Source organism: Sciurus vulgaris, assembly GCF_902686455.1.
Source record: "Sciurus vulgaris genome assembly, chromosome: 3".
In the NCBI taxonomy this organism is placed as follows: Eukaryota; Metazoa; Chordata; class Mammalia; order Rodentia; family Sciuridae; genus Sciurus; species Sciurus vulgaris.
In genome coordinates, this window is record NC_136463.1 from 154868988 (window position 1) to 154893362 (window position 24375).

The 24375-nt window shown below is 42.3% G+C and overlaps 1 protein-coding gene across 2 annotated transcripts in view; it reads left to right on the plus strand.

Annotated features, from left to right (window-relative positions):
* KIAA2012 overlaps positions 1-24375 on the plus strand; it is a 120761-nt gene that overhangs the window by 48926 nt on the left and 47460 nt on the right. For both annotated transcript variants that reach the window (XM_079130569.1, XM_079130570.1), the window contains exons 11-12: positions 8301-8369; positions 17463-17539. In XM_079130569.1, the coding sequence (XP_078986695.1) occupies positions 8301-8369; positions 17463-17539 (146 nt within the window). The remainder of the gene's footprint in view (positions 1-8300; positions 8370-17462; positions 17540-24375) is intronic.

Below are 24375 nucleotides of genomic sequence, written 5' to 3' on the forward strand. Positions count from 1 at the left end.
GCTGTTCAGTTTGTTCAAATCCATCTCAATTACCACCTCCACCATCCCCTTCCAATCTCATCTCCCTCCACATTCCAGTTCACCCTTTCTCATCTCTTTAAGGAGCCCATTTGGTCTCCATTCTTTTCTCTTCAAGCCTTTGCCCAGGTAACTACCCAAATATTTAGGATAGCTTTAAGTTTATCTATTCTAGAACTTTTTCCTGAATAAATCCTCATCTTATACAACTGCCTAGATGTAGCCTTGGCCTATTCCTCTCACTCAGTCTCACTTCTGTAATGACTATTTGTCTGCATCTGTTTTCTGTTTAGCTCCCAAATATATGAGTCCTAAGAAACTTCTTTTCTTTATCATATATCCAAGAAATGCTTGCTGATTGACTGAATACCCCAGGTGCCATAAAGGAAAGTTCTTTGAGGATCATAGTTTTGGTGTGTTTTTTTTTTTTTTTTTTCAACTTAAAAAAAATAGTTAAGTAAAGGAGGGAATATGATCTGTCTGATCTTTCTGAAACTTTCAGACTCTGTCAACAACTATTTGGAAATAAATTCTGAGGCAATTAGATCATGATCTCTTGATTTCAGACAGCATCAAGAGATGAATATTACCTTCAGAAGGGAAAAAAAAAAGATATGAAGACTAGTGCTGGAATTTGACCCTCTTGGTCATGTTGAGATGTTGCAACACTTAGAAAATTCAAAGGCTTAAGAAAGAAAAAGTTAACTTGGACGGATATGAGTCAAAACATTGGATTTGCTTTCTGAATTGCTTACCCTTGATTCAAATCCTTCATCCATTCTCCTGGTCACAGTGCCAGCAACAGACATTTTCTCTTAGAAGTTCTTTTATTCAAAGAATAACTTTTTAATGCAAGAAGTTCAAGAATGTTTGTGCCAAGGATTCAGATTGGGACCTCGGGTTCCATATAAATTTAAATTCCTGATCTCTTCCGGAGTTTCTAATTAGCATTTACCCTTGTCCTAAATGGATTGTTTTTACTCCCAAAATGTTTCTTGGTTTTATGTTGTTGTTGTTGTTGTTGTTGTTGCTGTATATTTGTTTGTTGTCATTTAACTAGCAGCCTTTCTTGCAACTCTTTCCTGGTGTGATTTTAACATATAACAAATACTTTGACACTTCTCAGCTTCTGGTGAGGGTCTCATGCTACATCATAACCTGGTGGAAGGGGAAGCAAGTGAGTTCCAGAGAGATAAAACAAGGGGATGGTCTCAATTTATAACAAACCACACTCACACTAATACAGACCTGCAGAGGGAGAACTCACTCTTTTGCTTGAGACCCATGAGACAGCAGAACCCTCATGACCCAAACACTTCTTGAAGATCCCACCAACTCTCTTGAGGGATCAAATCTCAACATGAGTTTTGGAGGGGACAAAACTTCAGGGGACCATAAAGGCCTTGCAGATTTCTCCCTTCTTGGATCATTCCCTCTGGAGAAAGCTAACCATGGTGTCTGCCATGAGACCACTCCTGCAGCCTATGGCAAACTGTCCACATGGCAAGGAACCGAAGCCTCCTGCCAACAGCAGAATGAATTTTTCAGTCCTGCGAGTGAGCTGCCTTAAGAGGAGAGTCTGCAGCTCCAGTTAAACCTTCCGATGACTACACCCCTGGCTGGCGGTGTGACTGTGACCTCAGGAGAGGCTAAGCCAGAATCCCACTCCTAAATCACTCCCACATTCCCACCAAAAAGATGAGCTATAACACAGGTTTATGGCTTTAAGTCACCAAGTTTAGGGGTAATTTGCTTTACGGTAATAGATTAATATATTTGGTGTCATTTCCTGATGGTCTGTGATTTGGTAAACAGAAAGACCAAGGGTCTGAGAATATCCAATCTGGTCTCCAAACAATGATTATTTGGGGACAAACCTTTGCTCAGTGGTTGATTTTCTCTCTTTGTTCTCCACTTTGTCATTTGTGATAAGTTATGGGGTTCCTGTGGGGAAAGAACCTTTCCATGTTGGTAGGATGTTTGATAAAGTCTTATTTCCATTGAGTAGCCTGTCTCTTAGCAGCTATTGTCTTAAAGATGATGCTTAGAGATTTAGAAGGGAAGAATTAGATGAGGCTATAGGAGGAAAAAGAAAGAACTCTGAACCAAATGGCCAAAGTCTTGGGTTTTATTTCCAGCTCTATCATCTGTGGTATCTGTGATCATGGGCAAATAACTTCTCTCCTTTGGACCTCAACTTCATATGGAAAAAGAGAAGCTGCTATTACATCCAATTCTCCTAGCACATGTCCTGTGGAATAAATGCCAGTGCCTCCAAAGGTCAACAGGCAGTATGTCAAAAGGGAAGGATTCTGAATTCAAATCTATTTGGGAACCAGTGGACTAAAATTAAGCAGATTCCTTTCCAAGGACTTCACAGAATCTCTCATCTGCTAATGTGAATCATGGTTCTTTGAGATGGGGATATACACCATTTTCCAAACTTATTTGACCACTAAATGCTTTTATTTTCAGCAATGCATCATGTGAATCTAAATTGTTTTGGGAACATACTTTGGAAAATGCTAAACTGATGATTTCTAAGGTTCCTTCCAGCTCTAACAGGGTATGTTTCTAAAGGTGCCCCTTCCCCAAGTAGACTCTCATTGGGGACAGTTCTGCTGTCTAAATCCCGAAGCAGGAGCTCAGTCATTCACTAATTTATGATTTTTCTTATTTTTATTCTCCAAACATTAGTTCTGAATCATAGGGTCCATAATCCATCCACCTCTAGGTAGGAAGAAAAAGAGATAGAGGAGGCCCATGTACTAATAATTTACAGTGTTTCTTTTTTGCCCAATCAGTGTTTCTTAATAACCCATATGCAATAGTGTTGGCAAATGTTACCAGTTCTACTGATTTCAGGTCAAATGTTTGAATAAAGGAAAACATAGCTGGTTATGGTCATTGGACACCCAGCCTATCCTCCCAATGGGACTTTCTGTATGACAGATGTTAGAAAGCTAAAAACTACATTTCCCAGATAACCTTTGCAGCTGGGGGGTTGGATGCAAATTATGTTCTGCCAATTAGATGTGATTGCATGGGATTTGTAGAGCAGAAGTGTGGCAGAAGAGGTGTCCAAGTTTGGGACTACTGAAGCTGGTACTGAGCTCATGAAGACTGAGCATAACTAGAAGCAGTTGCTACTACAACATTTTTTCGTTTTAGTTTTTGTTTATTGGCACTGGGGATTGAACCTAGGGGTGCTTCACCACTGAGCTACATCCCCAGTATGATTGATTGATTGAATTGATTGATTGATTGATTGATTGATTGATTGATCGATCGACTGATTGACTGACAGAAAGAGACAGGGTCTTGCTAAATTGCTGAAAATCTCACTAAGTTGCTGAGGCTGGCCTCGAACTTGTGATTCTCCTGCCTCAGTCTTCCAAGGCACTGGGTTTATAAGTTTGTGCCACCACAGTAGACTCTGCAGCAGTTTTGTGATCCAGTTTCTGCCTACAATATGTGGGTGGTTTCTGTTCTGCACTGAACCCTGACCAATAAGCTCTCCTTACAGAAACTATGGAAGATTTTCATCATCCTCTGTATGGAGCTAAATTGGGTCAGTCACATGTGCCATAGTGTTGAGTGGTTGCAAAAAGGCCAGCTGTGACAGTGTATTTGTCCCAGACTTTAGAAAAGAGCAGGGTTCTTTCCCTTGCTGTAGAGAAAACCAGCTCCAGAGCCCACACTGAAAGGTGTCCAAAAGCCACCAACAGAGTAACTAAAAAACACATAGGGCTCTCCTTCCTTTCCTTTGACAAAAATCTTGTGATTCCTATAAACACAAAGACTCTGGACCTCATATTTAACTGCAAAGGTAGCATCATCGCTACTTTATAATTTTCAAAGAAGAAAAATGTCAAAAATAATAGTTTGTTGTGAATACACTAGACCTTCTTTTTTGAAGAAAAAGTTCAGTAAAAAGTACTGAAGCATATTTAATTTATCTTTATTTTTGTGGGTGATATATCTTTTTACAGAGCATATGAAGCTAGAAATTCTACCTCCCCTACCTTTGTTCTGTTCTGGAGAACTCTAAGGTCAAGAGGGACCTTGGAGCTGGCCATGGTAGTGCATGCCTGTAATCCCAGCAACTCAGGAAGCTGAGGCAGGAGAGTTGCAGGGTGAAAGTCAACCTCAGCAATTTTGTGAGGCCCTAAGCAACTTAGTGAGACCCTGTATCAAAATAAAAAAGGGCTGGGGATGTGGCACAGTAGTAGATGGCTCCTGGGTTCAATCACCTGCACAAAAAATTGAAAATAAAAAGAGGGACCTTGGGCATCACCTCATTAGCATTTACACAAAGGAAGCATTTATTCAGACTTGCTCAGACACCAATAGATAAAAACATAAAAAAGCAGAGCTGTGGGGATAAAGTGAGGATGGTCTGATTATGTGTCTCCTGACCTCTCCACAGTCCAGCTAAATCTTCCTCTCCTAAGATGTTTTATGGAGGGGTTTGGGAAGTGTCCATGCAGAGCCACTAGAGCTGGAAGGTCATGATCAAAAACCTCCCATTTTATGGGTAAGAAAACTGAGGTCCAGAGAGGTGTGATTTGCTCAAAGTCATCCAACTTGTATATGGCAAATCTGGGATTCTGAACCTGGTTAGGTCATAGCTCTTCCCATAACATCTTACTGCCTCTATTTCCTCCTGTCCATGCTTCCAGGCTTCAAGGACTAACTGAAGTCCCAACTGACCTGTCCACCCCAACCTCATGGATTGCTATGTTCTTAGGTTCTGCACAGTATGAATGCCTGAGCCTCTTACTAGGCATTCCCTCACTTTCTTTCTTACCCTTTTTCTTCTTTCCTCTTCTGGATTTAAAATTTCGGTAGGCAGCCTCCCCTCATCTACTTCTGAATATCTCAGAAAACACAGCTGGTACTCACAGAGCACTGCCCATAAACACTGAGTGAAACTGTAGGTAATAGAGACTTCAATTGTTCCTCAACACCCGTTCTTCCATTATTCCATTTATTAATAGTCTTTCTGTTCTTAAATTTTAACTGAACTCTTAGTTACCAAAAGATATTTCCCAGCAGCCTTTGCAGCTAGGTATGGCTAAGTGACTACATTTTGACTAATGAGATGTGAATGGAAGTAATGTGTGCTACTTCCAGATCATTTCCTTAAAAGGAAACCATTTGCCCTCCCCCTCTTCTTTCCCCTTAGTCTTGGTTGTGGTGGGGAAATAGCTTCAACCATAGGGAAGAAAGTCATACTCAATGGGATGATAAAGCAAAAACATATAAGGAACTGGGGTGCCCAGGTAGCTTCATAGAGCAAAACCACCCTGATCTGCCTACCTAACTCTAGACTCTTATGCAAAAGAAGTATGTGTTTATTGGGGGGGGGGGGGGGGTGTCACCTTGTTACAGCAGCTTACCTTGTATCTTAATATAATTCAACATCTGCTGACCTATGTCATGTTGATCTGTGAAAATCAAACTAGTCCATTCCTACACTCCATCTTGTAAAGTATTAAGTAAAACTCCAACATGAAATTATCACTGGGCCTCAAAGAAGAATGCCCATTACATGTATGTTTGACTCCTTTGATGCGATGTACTGAACACCTACCATGTGCAAGGGATACAAAAGGATGTCAATATTGAGAGTGAACCTTTGCAGGCCCTGTGATATATTAGTCATCCCATTTCATCATTCCAATAATCCTATGAAGTATTTTCACTCACATATCATTGGTGAGGAAATTGGGACACGGAGATAACTTACCTGGTGAGGGGAGAGCTGGGATTTCTTCCTAGCCTGTCTGTGCTTTCCCCACTCCACTCCCCAGGATGCTGCACCTGGCACTCAGAGACCTCACAGTCTGTGTGGAGAATAGATTCACAAGCAACTAACTCTATCACAAAGTAGAAGGAAATGCATCTGTAATAAAGGCCTACACAGAGCAGGGGTGCTCAAAGAAGAAATTGAGTAATTCTAGCTTAGGAGACTGGGAGCAGCTTTGACAAAGCAATCCTTATTTGCCCTGACCTTTGAGAAAATAGTAGAAGTGAAAAAACAGAGAAGGGGAGGGAATAACACAGCCCACTGAGAGACCTACAGGAACAAAGAGGTAGAGACCAGACAACATGTGGGAAATGAGCGGTGGCCCTGGGTGAGTGGACTGTGGAGGGGATGCATGGTGGGGAGCCAGGGCTGAAAGGCGGGCCAGGACCAGACCAGGGAAGGCCTTGTGTGCCAGGTTAGGGCTGAAATGCTGCCATTTAAGCAACAAGGAATCACAGATGTTTGAGAAGGGGTGTCATGCAACCCAACGTCTGTGCCAGCATGAAGGAGTGGAAGAGGCAGAGAGTCCCGGCTACTGCAAAATCATCCAACAACAGGGATAAGAGCCTGGACACAGGATCAGGAAAATGAAGATCCCCAGGGACACTGCCTGGATGTAGGGATGTCAATCAGCACTTTGAAATCAGAGCAACCAGTGACAAGCCTGTTTGTGAAGTCGGCAAAATTGTCTACAATTACCTTTATTCTGTTTTTACTTTTAGTTCAGAAATGACTTTGGGGGAGGGATAGATATGTGGCTGGTGTATTGAAATTAAGATAAAACAACAAGAAGGCCCTGGACATAGCCGGGCAACAGCACCCACAGGCCAGCAGTTCCAGGGGCCTCATTTCAAGTCATATGAAAAATTAGATTCCAGTGATATGTGCCCCTAGCCTGTCAGTAATGTGGTGTGGCTGGTTTCTTGTTTATGTGCGACAGAGAAACGGTCGAGCTTTCTAGCAGACAACTGTGCAAATAAGAGTTCTAAGGATAACCCTGGAGAGCAGATTTCTTGGGAGCCATGAGGCAAAGGGTGCGTGATGAAGTGTTGGGGTAGCCTCCCCTATCCTCTCACCCCACACACAGGGAGGTTTCTCTTTCAGGACTGTTAGAGCCCCTTTTTTCCTTTTCAACCACCGACCACTCAATTCTTGGAGGGAAAATTAACATTCATTATGCAATTTATCTCTCTCCTTTTAATCCAGAGTGTCTGTCTCCAAGGTCCCTACTCAATAATTAATGTTTGTTCTCATTTTCCATTCTCCAGAGCATCTATTCTTGAACTGTGGGGTCAACAATTAACACTAATTATGGCTTTTCCTCCCTCCACCGTGGGCTCTCGGAGTCCCAGGTTGGCGGCTCAGCCTCGGGGATGGGCGTTCAGGAGCTCCGCTCGTGCAGCGCGCAGGCGCACAGGAGGCCGCCTTTCCCAGGCCTCTCCGCAGCTGAGCCATCAATAAAATGCAAACCTTCTTTTTTTGGCAAACTTTCTAATATATTTATTATCAGTAATGAGACAATGAAGTAAAAATAAATAACATACTTGGAAATTAATTGCGGTGGGTAATTAGCCTAAAAGATCTAAATCTTTTCCAGATCAAATTTTCTAGGATTCTCTGATTTTTTTCTTATCTCACATCTTTCTCTCTCCAGCTCGCTTCTTCCCGTCTCTGTCTCTGTCTCCACCCCATCCCCTGCCTGCGCGCGCTCGCTCTCTCTCTCTATGTCTCTATCTCTCTCTCGCTCTCTCTCTCTCTCTTTTTTCTCTCACACACACACACTTTCCCTTTATAAACCATCCTTCCTTCATTTAGGATCCACTCATCAGGCCTCTTTGCTATTACCTGTCCCTGAACTTTCTTTCTTAGGTCAGTCATCCTTATTCGCTTCAGCCATTGAAACAGTATTGTTTTAATTCGTTTTCATTTTGACTGACAAGGACAGCCAGAAGAATTCTCACCCCTGGTGACTCTAACAGATCACAAAAGAATTCATCAAGAGCTGTGAAAAAGCCTTGTCTTTTTGGCTGAAATCAGATGGGTTGGAATCCCTCCTGTCTGCCCTGGTCCAATCTGTCCCTTGTTGGGCTCTACAGCTGGAGACAGGGCCGCCTCATGCTTGTCTCTAGGCCCTGTGGCTACGCATCTCCTTTTCATATCTGAGCACCTCCTCCAGCATATTTCCTATGTTCACTGTTTTATGTTCCTGTTCTGTTAGACGTTCTCCTTTCTGCAGTGTCTCACCTTTAAACATCTTGAATAAAGCTGCATATTCCTCAGTGTTTTTAAAAAATCCTAGATCAACACTCTCTCCCTAATGGCATCTATAGATTCTCAAAACTGTCCAATTCATTGTGATGCTTAGGCATCAAGGCATCCACTTTGTGTTTTCTCCTGTCTTGGGGTAGGGAAAAGGGACTTTTCTCGAGTTTTGCACACTCTTAGGTTAAACTCCCTGGTTGTTTTTCAGTCTATGAATCTGCCTATTCAAATGTCAGCCATGAAGAAGATGAGTCCAGTATCCAGCATGTCCTGCAAAGTAAGCTTTTCCCTAAAAGGCTGTCTCTACTTGTCTGTCTCATTTGACTCATGAACATATTATTTTCATACTTAGACTTCCCGGAACACATTGTGCCTCCCCAAATATACCAGTAGAAGGGGATTTACATCTTGAGAAGCCTGAGAAAAGTGGAGTCCTCATGAGTTACTCCTGGACAGTCCAGAGTGCTATCATCTGAGTATAAATATCAGGAAAGAATAGAATTTGACTCCAATAAAGTGCTTGCACTTAGCTCACCCAGGAAGGGTAAATTGCAGGGTTGTCCTGTGGGTCCCGCAGGCTGTGCACCGCACAATTCCCACGATAATGAGGTGGACTTCGCTCCCTGGAGTTGTGCACAGTTCAGTGTGCAGACCCACAAACGAGGAAGCTCTCTCGAAAAGATTCTCTGGCTTGCATTTTAAGTGGAAGCTGAGGCCAGTTCTGCCTCTTCCAAGATTCCTTTAAGTTTCATTTCTCCCATGGAAAGAGACACAAAACTTTCTAGCTCATCCTTCACCCACAGACATGACTGCTACTGCTTCAGACCAGGGGTAAAGGATGATTAGGTAGAGACTCTCTCCCTCTCCTAAAAATAGTCTTTGATTAACAGGGAAATGTGTGTGGTCTTCCTTGCTGCTTATTTGGGGGGAGGCAGCTTGCAGGAGGGATCTGGCCCAGTAACAGGAAGCAACAGATTGAAGGTTGGAGCCAGAGCTGGGTGGAGGCAATTGTTTTTGCCAGAGATTGCAAAAGTAGGAGAGAAGGCACAGTCACATCCTTGCCAATCTCAAAATCTCTAAGCAGACCTGAGAGTCTAGCCCCTGCATTACCTCCTTGCCATCCTCCCCGGGCAGATACCTTAGTATCTGTGGGAGGAATTAGTGGGAGGAATTTCAGTGTCCATTTGCTCATTTTCTCACATTCCCACACTGGGCCAGAGCAACTCTTTAATAGAAGCCTTCTAGTAAGATGCTGCTGCTGGTGGTGATAGTGGTGGCGATAATGATGATGGTGGTGGTGGTGGTGATGATGGTGATTGTGTGGTGATCATGATGATGATGATGGTGCTGGTGCTAGTATTAATAATAGCTACGATTATTACATCGCTCCGATGTGCCGAGCATTGTGCTGTTTTTTACAGTCATTATTTCACTTCATTTTCATAGCAATGATATGAGGTAAACTATTATTATCTTCACTTTTTATCTAAGATAACATGGCTCAGGAAGGTTAGCTGACTTGCCCAAAGTTATATGAAGTATAAAGCTAGAATTTAATCCTGCATTTACCTGCTAAGCATGGTTACTAGTGGTATCAATATAAATAGGCACATTTCTGTCTGACAATATATGACTTCATGATGACTTCTGCAGGCAAATGGCTTCTGTTGAACACCCATCTTCCCCTCCTAGGCTCCTTACTCAGTATCAAATACCCTTTTGTAGGTCACAGTGAAAATGATTTGTAACTTTTTGCAAATTTATGGGAAAAAGAAAAAAAAATTATGGGAAGCTGAAAAAAAAAAAAAAAAAAAAAACCTATGGAAGAACCAGTCTTGAGGCAAATTTTCAAGATAGTTCTGTTTTACAGGCTAGTTCTCCGAACCAAAGCATTCTTCCCAGTACAGCCAAAAATGTTACAATTTCACTTGCTTTTTACTAAAACGTCACCAAACAAGAGATTTTCTTTGGATTAAGAAGACTCTTCTGGGGCCGAGGGTATAGCTCAGTGGTAAAGTGCTTGCCTTTATACATGAGGCCCTGGGTTCATACTTTTGAGAATCTAATGTGTAGTCAGTCACACTTTAGTAAAAATTTAATCAGTTGTCCTTATGCAACCCAACTGAGATTAGACCATACTGAGGGACTAAAAGTTCTGATATAGGATAGAAATGGAGATGAGTAATTTGGAAATAAGTAGAGTTTTTAGGGTTGAAACATTCCTGACAGGTGGGAGACCCCAGAGAGCTTGGATGAACAGGAGAATGTCAGTATATGGAGAGGGGTGTACTAGAAGGAGAAAGCATAGAGAGAAAAATGACAGGGTATCAAAGACAAACTCACCCTTTTACAGCATTGCCCATGGCAAGCTTCTCCTCTCTATCCCTAATACCTAAAAGCCATAAACTAACACACATTTCTTTCTTACTTCCAAACTTTAAAAATATACTGTTCCCTCTGCCTGGGGTACAATCCTCATCTCCTCCTATCCAGCCTTTTCTTTTAATCATGGTACAACACACATAACCTGAAACTTACCATCGGAACCATTTTTAAACATACACAGTGGCATTGATGCAATCACATCATTACGCAGCCCATCTCCAGATCTCTCTTCATTGTGCACAACTGAAGCTTGACACCCGTTAAACACCTCTGCCTTCTCCCCTTCCCTAGACCCTGGCAACCTGGCCTACTTTCTGTTATCCCCAACTTTTGCCCCCTCTCCTGGTTAACTCCTGATTTATATCTCAAGCTGAGAGGCGGGTTTTCTGCTTCCTTCACCCCACCTTCCCCCACTCTCCTCGCCCCTACCCTCTCCCGTCCCCCCCAACTGGGTGACAGACTCCCTCCACATGCACACAGCGTTCCAAGGCGCTCCCTGTCCCAGCCTCTCTCACAGCACCGTCTACTGACCAGACTTCTCTCCTGGGAGACTGCAAGCCTTCTAAGGGTAGGGTCCCATGGGTGTGCCCCGTACCTGGTGCAGTGCACACACCTACTATCCGTGTTTCCTAAGTGTTTGCTGCTTGAAGGCGTTCAGTTTCTGGAGGAGTTAAATGGCTTTTTTTCCACGTTGATGTGGGTGTCTAATGGCCATGCAGAACATGGTCTCTGCTGGAAAATGCATCCTCATCGCTCCCCATACATGAGTGCAGAGTGCCTCTTTCAGAGCTCAGAATATAAGAACCTTATTTGTTCCCTCAATTTGCTCAGTGACCTTAACAAAAAGTCCACATCTCTCTGTGTATCTAACATCCCCCATTTGTTCAACAGTGACACGAAAATACCTTAGACCCTCTGGAGCTGAGCTCAGAGAGCAATTTATAACGTCTTTTCATTGAAATCACACACACAGCTGTTACAATTTTTTGTTTTATTTCTGGCCATTTGGTTTAATGAACATTTTTTTCAATAAAAGTGATAGTAGGCTGGGGCAGTGGCAGAGCGCTTGCCTAGCACGTGTGAGGCACTGGGTTCAATCCTTAGCACCACATAAAAAAATAAACAAATAAAATAAAGGCATGCTATCTGTCTACAATGACAAAAAAAAATTTTTAAAGTGATAGTATTCCATATATATTATAGAGATGGTGGATTATATGGGTATTTGTGAATGTGAAGGTTAGTTTCAACTATTTGCACATGATTTTAAAAGCCAGGGATACAGCTGGGTGCTATGGTGCACGTCTCTAATCCCAGTGATTCAGGAGGCTGAGGCAGGAGGATTGTTAGTTCAAGGCCAGCCTCAGTAATTTAGTAAGGCCCTACACAAGGCCTTAGTGAGATCCTGTCTCAAAATAGAAAGTAAAAAGGGCTAGAGACAGGCTTAGTGGTTAAGCACCCCTGGATTCAATCCCTGGTACAAAAAAAAAGAAAAAAAAGCTGGGGATATAGCTCAGTGGCAAAGCACTCCTGGGTTCAATCCCCAGTATCACAAAAAAAAGTTAAAAAATCATGAATACATATAATTTGTATTTCACAGAGGCATGAAGCAAACTGTAGACACTGCAAGGCTGGGAGAAGACCATCAGCTAGTGAGCTTGACTACACACCCGCACCACATCTCACCATTGTGGTCTACAGTCATTGTAACGTCTGCAATAGCTCCCACGCAGTTATTTTATACAGAAGAGCCTTGATTCGTTTATATGTCATATACATATATGTTCCCTACCCATAGGTGTACACACACACATGTATAAAGGCCCTAAAAAGACCAACTGCTTGGGCCAGCAATGAAGGTGAGAAAAAGTGAAATGGTCTAATAGTTTGATGACTTTCTGTCCAAAAAATAGTTTTATAAATCACTCTAACCTTCTTCTTATAGATTCACTAATAGTCTAAAGAACTCTCCCTCTTTTTTCACTTCTACTTCAGTGTTACTGCGGATATGATATACACCAGGGATATTCAGAAACCTAAGAATTCTTGAAATTCTCAAGGTGTGTCCCTCCCAGGGAGCCAGGGTCTACTGTCACTCAGCAGGTGGGATGCATGAGGGATGAGGCCCAAGCAGTGAAGGATTTAGCACAATGCATTTTCGAGCTGGAATGGATTTTAAAATTGTGTGTGCTTGTGTGGTGTGTATCAGTTTTACATTTCTATAATAAAACAAAATATTAATTTTTCTTTTGTCAGAGTGATCAAAAAATTATCATTTTCATTAACCAGGAATCAATAAATATTTTTAGAATAGCTTTTTTTTTTTTTTTTCCTGAACTGGTCCTGAATCCAGGACCTCTCACACGTAAGGCAAGCACTCTACCACTGAGCTACATCCCCAACCCTAGAAATACTGTTTTCAATTTCATCACATTTCAGATATTTGTGTTATCTTCTCATCAAAAACAGTCATAAAAAGCATGAAGTTTTTCTTTTTTTTTTTTTTTTTTTAATGAGGTTTTTCTTAAGGACTTTTTCCCTCTTAGTTTCTGTCTCTCTTGCTCCTTCACACATTCCCAGGAGGACTAAGGATTTTGCTATTTTCCCCATTCAATTCATCATTTGAAAATTAATGGAAACACCAGCATCAGAACATAGTCAACAGAAATAATTAGTCTGTCTTACAAAGCACAAAGAGTTTGCTCATTCATTCATTCAGCAAACACTAAATGACCATTCACCAGCAAGAAATTCTGTGCAAGGCACAAGGATACAGCTGAGAGGCAGTGCCTTCAAGGAGTCCACAGGGGTAGAATGAGTCGAGGACTGTGAATGAATGCAGAGGAACTCACCTAGAGGTTGAGGAGGCCTTTGGAAGGAGGGAACACTAGTAGAGTCTCTAAGGGCATGTGTAGGAAATAACCAAGTGGAGAAGCCAGGACATTCTAGGGAAAGGGGCCACATGAAAACATGGCAGCATGGGAGAGATGATAGCCCCTGTACCAACTGGACCCTGGGTCCATGCCACGTCAGGGATGGAGTGGCGAAGAATGCAGCTCGTGGAATAAGCAGGACCCCAGTCAAAAAGAGCCAGGGCAACCATGGAACTTATCCCAGTGGCTGTGGATGTAGGAACTGACACAACCAGGCTTATATTTTAAAGAAACAATTCTCCCTGATATTTAGAGAATGGATTGGAGGTGGGTAAAGCTAGGGAGTGAGACCCTAGATGTCTATATTTGTTTAAGAGCAAGTAGTGCTGGGTGCAGTGGCACATGCCTGTAATCCCAGCAGCTCAGGAGGCTGAGGCAGGAGGATTGTTTAAAACCAGCCTCCATAACTTAGGGAGCGCTAAGCAACATAGAGAGACCCTGTCTCAGAAAAATAAAAAGGGCTGGGGATGTAGCTCCATAGATGAGCACCCCTGGGTTCAATCCCTGGTACAAAATAATAATAATAATAATATAAAAGCCAGTGAAGAAGAGGAGATTGAGACTACCCCAAGAACTGAATTATTGGCTGGTCACTTTGTATGCATATGCCGTTTCAGCTCTTTCTTGAATTCCCTTCCTCCACATGGTCTTCTATCACAAGTATCCTAATCAATCCGGTGTGTTTCCTGATTGGAGGGCTTCTCGTGTACTTGATATTTTGTTACAACACAATTCAAATTTAAATTCCATCATCTAGCTTGGCTTCCTTTCGGGGCTTGGTAAACTGCCATACACCTTTGAACTTCCCCATTTTAAAAGAATCATAAACTTTTGAGAGAAACTGGTATTCTCAAAAGAAAGCCAGACCCTTGAGACTTAGCTAGCCTTGGTCTAAGAAAATATAAGTAAATAAAAGGACTGCTACTCCAAATTGGAGGGAAAATATGACCTCCGTATTTGCTAGGCACTTCCACATTTAAATTCAGACTGGCTCATATTTTCTAGATCCATCTACTCCCAGGGGTATGTCTTTAGCCTAGAGACTTTCTCAGGTCTCCAGGAACTATTTGATATGCCTATCTCGCCCTCCTCCTCATCTAGGAAGATTTAAAGGGAGACTGCGCACTATAAACAGGGTTTTAAATCTTGTCCCAAGAATTTGATAATTACAATACCAAAAGGCCATTTGGGTCTTGGTCTCCTGCATGAAACAGACAGACTTAAAATTTATTATAATGCTACAAATGCTCTATAGGTCATAGCCATCTTGAGTCACACCATATAAAATAAAGTATTTTTAGATATTCTTAAGGCCGGCAGGACCAGAATAATTCTTCCTTTTATAGTTAAGTTTATACTGGGAAGATTTTCTTTTAATAATTTGGAATTTGCATTTTCCATTTATGACCAAAAACACAAAACCATGAAGGTACCAGGGCTGACACTTAGGCCTTCACCCACTGGTTTCTCTGGGGCCAGGCAGGCCCCTGCAAAGCCGGAGAAGGCGGGGCACCTTCTGAGATCTGTCTGGCAGTGGCTATGTCCCAGGCAATGAGATGCCGCAGGTCATGGGTTCCATGAGAGCTTTCTAGCAATCAAAGAGCACTGGTCCCCGAGAGACTGTAGGGGTGGGAAAAGGCCCTAAACAGATTTAAAGAGGTTCCTACCAGCACCGCCGACAGCTACTGCCCTGGTAACCACGGAAAACATAGCCACTTAGGAGCCTATGGGCAGGTCAGTGTTCTTGGCCAGTCCTGACACATATCTAGGAAGGAGCCAGGTGGCCGTCCTGGCCTGATAAGGTGACTCTTCGTAGTTAGGTTTCTATTTTGACATCAGATGCGACCCATCAGGGCTTCCCAGACCAAAGGATATAAGTAACCCTGAAACAACTGTCATAATATGATTATGTTCCATTTTTCTTTAAAACAACCACCTTGGGGATGGAACACTGTCAACATGGACTTAGAAGGAAATTTTAAGAGGTCATATTCTGTCTAGAATCGGATGCTCTTTCCTGCTTTTTAGGTTTTGAGTGTTTGCTGAAGGATCCCATGATCTGAAAAGACAGAAGGGGTTTGGGATGAGACCCCCTCTAGTAAGGGTCATCTCTGAGACGGCCTGGTTATCTGGCTAGGAATGCTATCTCCTCACTAAAAGCCTGTGGTTAGATTAATGCTAGCGTTTGAAAATCTGCTGGAGCCTGATGGTGGGCAGCCAGGGAAGGAATGTGTTTTCTGTTTATCTCTTCAGTGGCAGAAATGTTCATCACACAGACTGTAAAGCTCCCAGTTTCAGGCATGCCTGGAAATGGTGCAGCATGTAGCCTGTGACGGGCACACCAGCTCCTGAGCAAGAAGGAAGAAGCAGGCCTTGTGATCACAGCCAGGTGCCTGGCTTGGTCAATGGTTACTCAGTTTCTTTGACTTGATCACAGGGGTAGATCTTTCCATATTGTTCCAAGAGGCAGTTTTACCACCCCCATTGCTTTATCTCCCAGGAATGCAGTTGGAGTGGTGTCTTCTCCTTGACAGCTGGGACCTCAGTAAATTACCAAGGTCTTGACCTAAGAGATGAGAAGTCCTAAGTGATTTTTCAGTCTCCTATCTAAAAATGTGTTTACATTTCTTGAACTCTGGCTGACTGATTCATTCTCCTGGTGTTGCAAGAACTTCCCTTATGCATTAGAATTTGTAAGTTCGTTTCTGAGAGACCCAAGGTTCTTTCCAAGCCACAGAGAAGTGAACCTCATCGCAACACAATTCGGCTGGGCCGGATTTGTCCAGAGGATGGATCACTGCCAGGCAGCTGTGATGTGGCAAGCTCCAGCAAGGCTAACAGGAGGCAGGGATGTGGAGGGAGAAACACAAGATGTTAAGTCAGGACATCTGGGTTCTGGTTCCTGGTCTTGTGCTATTCTGAGATACGGGCTTGAGCCAGTCTCATCAAACCACTCTCTGGGTCTCAGTTTCCCCCAAACTGACTTAAATAAAAAATGTTAAAAATCTCTGTGGAGGCCATTTTCAAACAAGACAGAAGGGGACGGCTGAGAAACAACAGAAAACAGAAGGTCAACCCACAAGGGACCTTTTTTCAGGTCAAAAAGACAAAAATTCGGAGTCATGGATGGTCACAGGCTCATAAAAGAGCCACTTATGAACCAAGAATGGAGAGAACTTTTTGTTGGATACTGGTCCCATAGAGGAGACTAAAATTCTTATGAGCAGAGCTATGTGCTTAGCTAAATCTTTTCCTCAAATAAACATTCCTTTATAAACATTACAGTTACTTTCTTAGGGAGGAAAAAAAGACATAAATTCTATCCTTCAGCACCATGGAGTCTTAGAGTCAGGCAGACTCAAACCCTCACTAGTTGTACAACCTTGGGTGAGTGACTAGACCTTTCGAGTCTCAGCTTCCACACCTGTAGACAGCAGCAATAACACTATCATAGGGGAGAATCCTAGGGATTACACACAACACCACAGCAGTGTCTGTGTGGCATCTGCCTCATGGCGGGCTCCATCAAGTCCATTAGTCTCCTACCACCAGCCCCACCTTGGCCTTGGCCTTCCTTTGTTCCTTGTTCCCACCTCTCCTGTCCACATTATGAAGGGAAAGGGGAAGTCTCTCATCTCTCTATCTGGAAGCTTGCAGGAACATTTTCCTACTTCAGCAAAGGGCGATCATACAAAATTTATATTCCACAGCATCAGCAGGTTTTTTTTTCCATCAATATTTCCTTTTTAATTTCAGCGTTATTTGAATTTTAATAGCACAAAGAATTTACTTTTGTTCTTCTAAAGAACAACCAAAACAAAAAAAATTTGAATTTGAATATAAGGTCCTAACACTATATATAGTGTGGTGCTTAATCTGTGCCTATAAAAGTTACAGGTGTTATTTGGTGGGTAAATTTGAATTCCATAAGTGTATATGTGTTTATAATTTTACATACCTATGAAGTAGGTGTGCATGTGTGTGGTACATATAAAAATTCATGAGACCTAGATATGACAACCTTGATCCTTTTTCTCTGATTTTCAACACAGCAAACACTGAATCCGGAACCAATCTTCACATGAATCTTTATGAAACTTCACCTCTAACCCAAAAAACCAAGAAGCAGGTACAGTATTGACTCTGAGCATGAGACTGGGGGTTAAGACTCGGGTTCTTGTTCCAGCTTGCTGCATAGCTCTAGGTGAGACTTCACCTCTCTGAGCCTCATTTGCCTACTCAGTAAAATGAGGCACATAAACCATCACATCACAGAAGTTCCTTTCCTCAGATTTGGAGTGTCTTAACAAACCTTGGACTGTTGTCTGGCTCTTCACGTGTGTCAATAGGCTGAGCAGGCCTTTCCCTGACTTCTGCAAAGGAAATAGGGAAGCAAAGGGTGCACATTTTCACTCCTAATGGGGAAAACTAAGCAATCATGGAAAAAATTGCAAGGATGATCATGAAGAAAGGAAGGAAATGTTTCATCTGTTAATAGATACTGGGCTGGGGATATAGCTCAATGGGTAGACTGCTTTCCTCAAAAGCACAAGACTCTGGGTTCAATCCCCAGCACCAAAAAAAAAAAAAAAAAAAAAAAAAAAAAAAAATCAGTGTTAATAGATACTAAGAATATCTATTAGTGGTTCAAGGTTATATGTGCAGAAATATTTACAAGTCTGTTTCTTCATCAAGAGCTCTGAGGCTGGGACCACCTTCAGACCCTCTCTAGAGAGACAACTCAGGGCAATTGCTAGAGCCAAATCCAGGTCTCAAAGAACCTGCGGCAGAAGCCGCACACAGCTCCAGGGCACTCTCAGGTCTCTCCCTGCTGTGTGACAGTCTCTGGGGTCATGATCTCTTATTTCTCCCATATCTCCAACTTCCTGCCACAGTCTGGCTCCCTCCTTCCCCCTCATCCGTTAAAAATAATAATAGAAATGGATTTGTTTCCCCTGTGCCTGGGCAGGCTTCTGAGGTGGGCCTGAGTGCTCACTGTTGGAACCCAGGCCTGGGTCAGGCCTCTGCTGAGGTAAACACAGCTGGGCGGCAACTCCCTACCACCGAGCAACCACAGAACCAACCGTTGAGGTTGTCTTTTTTTTTTTTTTTTTTTTAATGCCTACTTTGAAGACACCCTTTATAAGGGATCTAGAGGCTTTTTTTAAAAATAAGAGAACTGTGACTAAGAAAAATATAATATGGTATATTTTGGTAATTCCACAACTCAAAGGCCATGCAGATGCCTCCTCCACCCTGAACACACTTCAAATTCACGCAACCCCATAGCTACATTTAAAGAGAACCTCAGTCATGTCAAATTAAGTCCTAGACTGAATTGTGAATTTTGCTGTCAGGAAGAAGAGCACCAGGCCCTGAGTAATAAATTTGAATCCTGGTTTCCCCTGCATAGCTATGGCAAGTCCCTTACTATGAGAACTTCATGGGTCTCCTTTGTGAAATGCGGGGGTAGTTCCCTCCAGAACCATTTGGTTCATTATAAGGTCTCAGTAGTCTTTATTCTTTTAGAAAAAGCCTGAATAAGAAACCATTTAAGGAAAAGTCTAGAGAGCCCCACCAGTCCCCAAACCCAGAGAAAATGGGGAGAAGGGTAGGAGTCCTTGTGGCCTCTGATGCCCCCTACTTCACAAAGCTAATGGCTGTTTATTGGATTAATCACTGACTTCCATGTTAACCACTTCCTCAACCTACTCCACATAAATGACTAATTTCATGTTTACTATAAAGCATCTGGAAAGGATTTAGAAACAAATTTCTGCACAGCAGATTTCAGTTACCTACCTTGATGGGCCACTGGCAGACCGGGTGGATTCCTTCCACTGTGGCCTTTCCCACTCTGAAGCAGGCGACGATATCACACAAAATTGATTGCAATCAGCATCGGCCGTTCCAGCCCTTCTTTCTTTTCCATTAATTCCCCACTGACTCAACTCCCCTCCCTTGGGGTCTGGCCCCCAAAGGAGCCACATAAAATACTTTTTGGTCATATAAAATACTTATACTTTTTAAAATCACAGTGCTAGCTGAGGTGTATGGGGGGTGGAGGGGTGTCCCAGAGGTGGAATATTTTGGTACCATCCCCCTTTAACCACCAATGGGTGCAAGAGAAAGGCAGACGGTTCTTCTTCGCAACCTGGATGAGTGGATTTTTCCCTGTTTGGGAGGCTGCCTCGGGTGCCCCCTACTGGTGGGATTAAACACCCTCCGCTCTGTGTCCCGGAGGCTGCCCACACCCTGGCCGGAGTAGAACGGGTTAGGATCCTGCCTCCAGGTGCCTCCGGAACACGCGGGAAGGATGGCAAAAGGTGGGAAGAGCCCCTGAGGCACCCCTTCCATTCCTGACCCGAAGTTCAGGAGGATCAGGGCCTCGGCGGCAAATCCTTCAATAGAAATGAGAGCAGCTGCTGCCATGAGCAACTTCTAGGAGTTGGACGAGGGGGTTAAGTCGTGGGAAAGAGGGGGAAGAAAACTACAAGGGGAAATGTGGAGATGAAAAGAGCAATGAAAAAAGAAAAAGGAGACAAGCAGACATGTTTCAACTCCAAGCTCCCATTTCCTCTTTCAAATGAACTGCCTCCCCACTGTGAACAGAATCAAGTATTTATGAAGGCATTTTTTGCATATTAATAGCTGCATATGGATGGAGCCTTGCCAGTTCTGAAGTCCTAAAGGTACGGTGCCCTTTTTTTAATGCAGGTCCTCCCAACTACTAACCGAATTGGGTGTTCTTCAGATATATTTCCCTTTCTGCCTTGTGGCTCTTCCTCGGGCCCTGCATTTCATTAAGGGAAATTAGTTCCTGGGATACCTTCAGAGACCAAGCGCTGCTCTTCCCTCTGTGGGTAGCTGACATCAATCGCCAGAGAGCCTTTCCTCCTCCCCAGGGCCTCTCAGTGGAGGCTGCAGGTTGGGTGAGGTGACCAGCACCTAAAAAGAGTATTGAAATTCCTGGAAGAATCATTAACATATCTTGGCAGTGGTGAGAGAAAGTAAAACTAGAAAAAGTAAAATAATTTCCATTAACTTTAACATTACTGTCCATACTCAATAAAGGTTAAAATTAACATTGGGAACCAGTCCAACAAATAAGCAAGAGACATAAGCAATTCATATAGAAAAATGATGGTGGGGGTGTGGCTCAGTTGTGGAATGCTTGCCTAGCATGCACAAGGTCCTGGGTTCAATCCCCAGCATCACCATAAAACAATGATGGCAATAGAAAACAAATATGGAAAAAATATCCATCCTGAGTAGCAATATTTTTTCTGAGTAGTAAATTAAATGTATATTGAGGCAAACTGTAGGTACCATTTCATATTTGAGATTTGTGCCACCTCCCACTTACTTCAAAGTGATTGCACCCAGAGCTGCCAAGATGTTGGTAAAACTGGTACACCTACATACTTATGCCGGATTGTAATTTGGTTTGATTCGTTTGTAAAGCAATGGCAATGTGACTTGTGAAACATGAAAAGATATTCATACTCATTGATTCAGTATATGTGACTTCTAGAAATTTATCTGAAAGAAATAATTCAGCAGGGAAAAAAATGAGTAAAGATGTTCATTGCAGCATTACCTTAATAGAGAAAAATTGGAAACAGCCTAGAAGTCGAACATCAGAGAATTTATTATTATGATGACATAGGGTTTTAATGCAGGCACTTTTTTAAAAGGTGATTATTCATACTAGAAACTGTGATTTAATGCTAATGATTCAACACAGGGTTTCTTAACCGCAACATCATTGACGTTTTGGACCAGATGGGGAGCTGTCCTGTGCCTTGTAGGATCTTGAGCAACACCCGTGGCCTTTCCCCTTAGATGTCAGTAACACACCTGTACAGTTGTGACAACCAAAATGTTTCCAGACCTTGGTAAATGTCCCCAGGGCAGCAAAATCACCTACCTCAGTTGAGAACCTCTGCTTTAACATTTTCGAAGTACAACTCAAAATAAGTCAATTATGATTACAACAACTATTTGTTTAAAAGATTTGCAAATGATGCATTAAAAAAGTACAGTCAGGCTAACTTGAAATTAGGGATGTGCTGAGTTTTTTGCTTTTATTTTGTTTTCTTGGGATTTTTTTTTTTTTTTAATTCTCTCTATAAAAGGAAAGATGGATCATAAGAAGAGCTGGTTTTATCCAAGGGTAGCTTCAAATTATCTAGGAGTCACAATTTACAACAAGAATACAGCAAACTAAGCAGGACTAAACACCATAGCACCATAATTTTTTTAACTACTGTTAGTTTTAAATATTTAACATTACTTAGGTTTTTATTAGGCTATTAATAGGGACACCAGAATTCACCTTTCAAAGATCTCAACCCCTTTTCAACATTTTATCCTCTGACTGTAAGACTCAGTGAGACAATGAATTTGCCTCTCACTCTGAAAACTTTGGGTATCCAGCATGAAATTCTTGTCCGTCCAGATCCATCTAGGTCAGCTTGGGACAAAGGTGGGGGTGCTGAGCCCACTGGTTTATAGAGCTGTCAGGGCAAAGAGGTTGTCAGTAGAGACTAAAGAATAAACTCAACCTCTAATTAGATTTCCCAAGAATCATTGCATCACTTTGTCCAAATAGGAAAAAGAGCATCTTCCTGGCTTCCTCTAAAGGATATTCTCCCTTTGTTTGAACTATCTCCGATATTGAGAGAGCAAACAGCTTTCTCACATGCTTTATCTTGGGTTTGGTTTTGGTTGCTTCGTGGGGATTAGACACAATTTAGAGGTGTCCTAAAAATTCTGTTCAATTTGATCCTATGTATCCTAAATTTGTTCTTTTGGGATTTCAGAGAGTAGCCTATAATCCTAGCATGCTAGGATTTGGCTGAATAAACCCGTGTAACCCATCTGTTTCCTTAGGGAGTTCACAGATGTTTTTCCTATTTCTTGTCAGCTGCCTTCTTTCAAGACAATAAACCCATACATATACCTGTGGACACACTATGTTTTGTACAAAGGTTTTTAAGTAATCTTTGTCTCATTGTCCTTCAAAGCAATACCATACCTGCCTTCTGGTTAACTTTTTGGCAAACTGTTATCTAAAAGAACAAGCGACAGGACTTCAAGGATTTTTTTTTTTTTTTTTTTTTTTTTTTTTTTTTGGTACCACAGATTAAACCCAGGGATGCTTAACCATCAAGCCACATCTCCAGCCCTTTTTTATATTTTATTTAGAGACAGGGTCTGACTGAGTTTCTTAGGGGTTCAGTAAATTGCTGAGGCTGGCTTTGAACTCACGATCTTCCTGCCTCAGCCTCCCATGCCACTGGGATTATAGGTTTGCACCACTGCACCCAAGGAAAGACCTAAAAAAAAAAAAAAAAAAAAAAAACTTGCCTAATTTACCTTTGTATTCCTGTGTTTAGCACTGACACTGGCACATGGAAGCCACTTTAAAAAAAAAAAAATCAACCAATAAAATTCTTCACTGACGTGAAAGATTTCATGTCATAGGAAGACCATAATCCATACAAATACAGAATTGATAGGGAAAAAATCCCATAATCCTGTATAATCCCAGCTACTATGGAGGCTGAGGCAGGAGGATTATAAATTCTCAAGGTCAGTCTGAGCAATTTAGTGAGCTTCTGTCTCAAAACAAAAAATAAAAAGGCCTGGAGATGTAGCCGAGTGATAGATCATCCCTGAGTTCAATCCCCAGTACAGGAAGAAAGGGAGGGAAGGAAGGGAGGGAGGGAAGGAAGGGAGGGAGGGAGGGAGGGAGGGAGGGAGGGAGGAAGGAAGGAAGGAGAAGGAAGGAAGGAAGGAAGGAAGGAAGGAAGGAAGGAAGGAAGGAAGGAAGGAAGGAAGGAAGGAAGGAAGGAAGGAAGGAAGGGTGGGTGAGCCCAGAATCCTGGAAGGAGGCATCAGAGCCTGTATTTGTTTTATGATCTGTGATAATGACAATGAAGTTCAGTTAACAATTCTCCCACAGTTCACGGGAACTTCAGTGCCTCCTGCTGGCTGTTGGTTGCCATTTGGCACTTGGTATTTTGCTCCAGGAAAGCTTTGAGTCCTGGGCAGACATGGAGATCCTTCTCGGGGATCCCTGAGAAGCTGATGAGTAGGATCAGTCCTAGCACTGATGCCTAGAATTAACTTTCTGTACTTCCCACGGAGCGAAGTGCATGGAACTCCACAAGCTGCTTTGTTTCTAATGTCAGCTTTGTTTCTGGACACGTTTCCCCTAGGTCCATGCCTGTGCTCATAAGATATCTGCCCCCCCCCCCCCCCCCCAGTTTATAAGTAACTTTGTAACTTAATTCAAAGACTTTTTGAAGAACTAAACAAACTTCATCTTCTGGTCCGACATTACTCACAGGATTACTTTTCCTGCCCAAAACCCATTGGGCAATTTAAGAATGATTTCCTGAAAGGGTTATTTTTTATTACAAAATCAAGGTTTTTATTTGTTGAATTTTAATGACTATCATTCATTCCAATGAGTCTGTATTTATTGATCTTTTGGATGCTAGTAACACATGATACCTACCTAGTTAATTCCTTTTCCTTTTTATTGTGGACAATTTCTAATATATGTAAAGGTTAAGAGAATAGTAGAGTGAACTTCCATGTACCTATCCACAAGTCTCACCAATTATTCACCCAATACCTTAAGAGGGATTTTTGTTTTGGTTTGGTTTGGTTCCAGGGATTGAATCCAGGGTCACTTAACCAATGAGCCGCATCCCCAGCTCTTTCTATTTTTTATTTTGAGACAGAGTCTTGCTAAATTGCTTAGGTCCTCACTAAATTGCTGAGACTGGCTCAAATTTGCAATCCTTTTGCCTCAGTTTCCCAAGCCACTGGGATTATAGGTGTGCACCACCCACCACACCAGGCTAAGAGGGTCTATCTGAATGGTATAACAGCCAGTGTTTTTGAGGCCTGTGTGCAGGTTGTAGGATTATCTCCCTTAATCTTTACAAC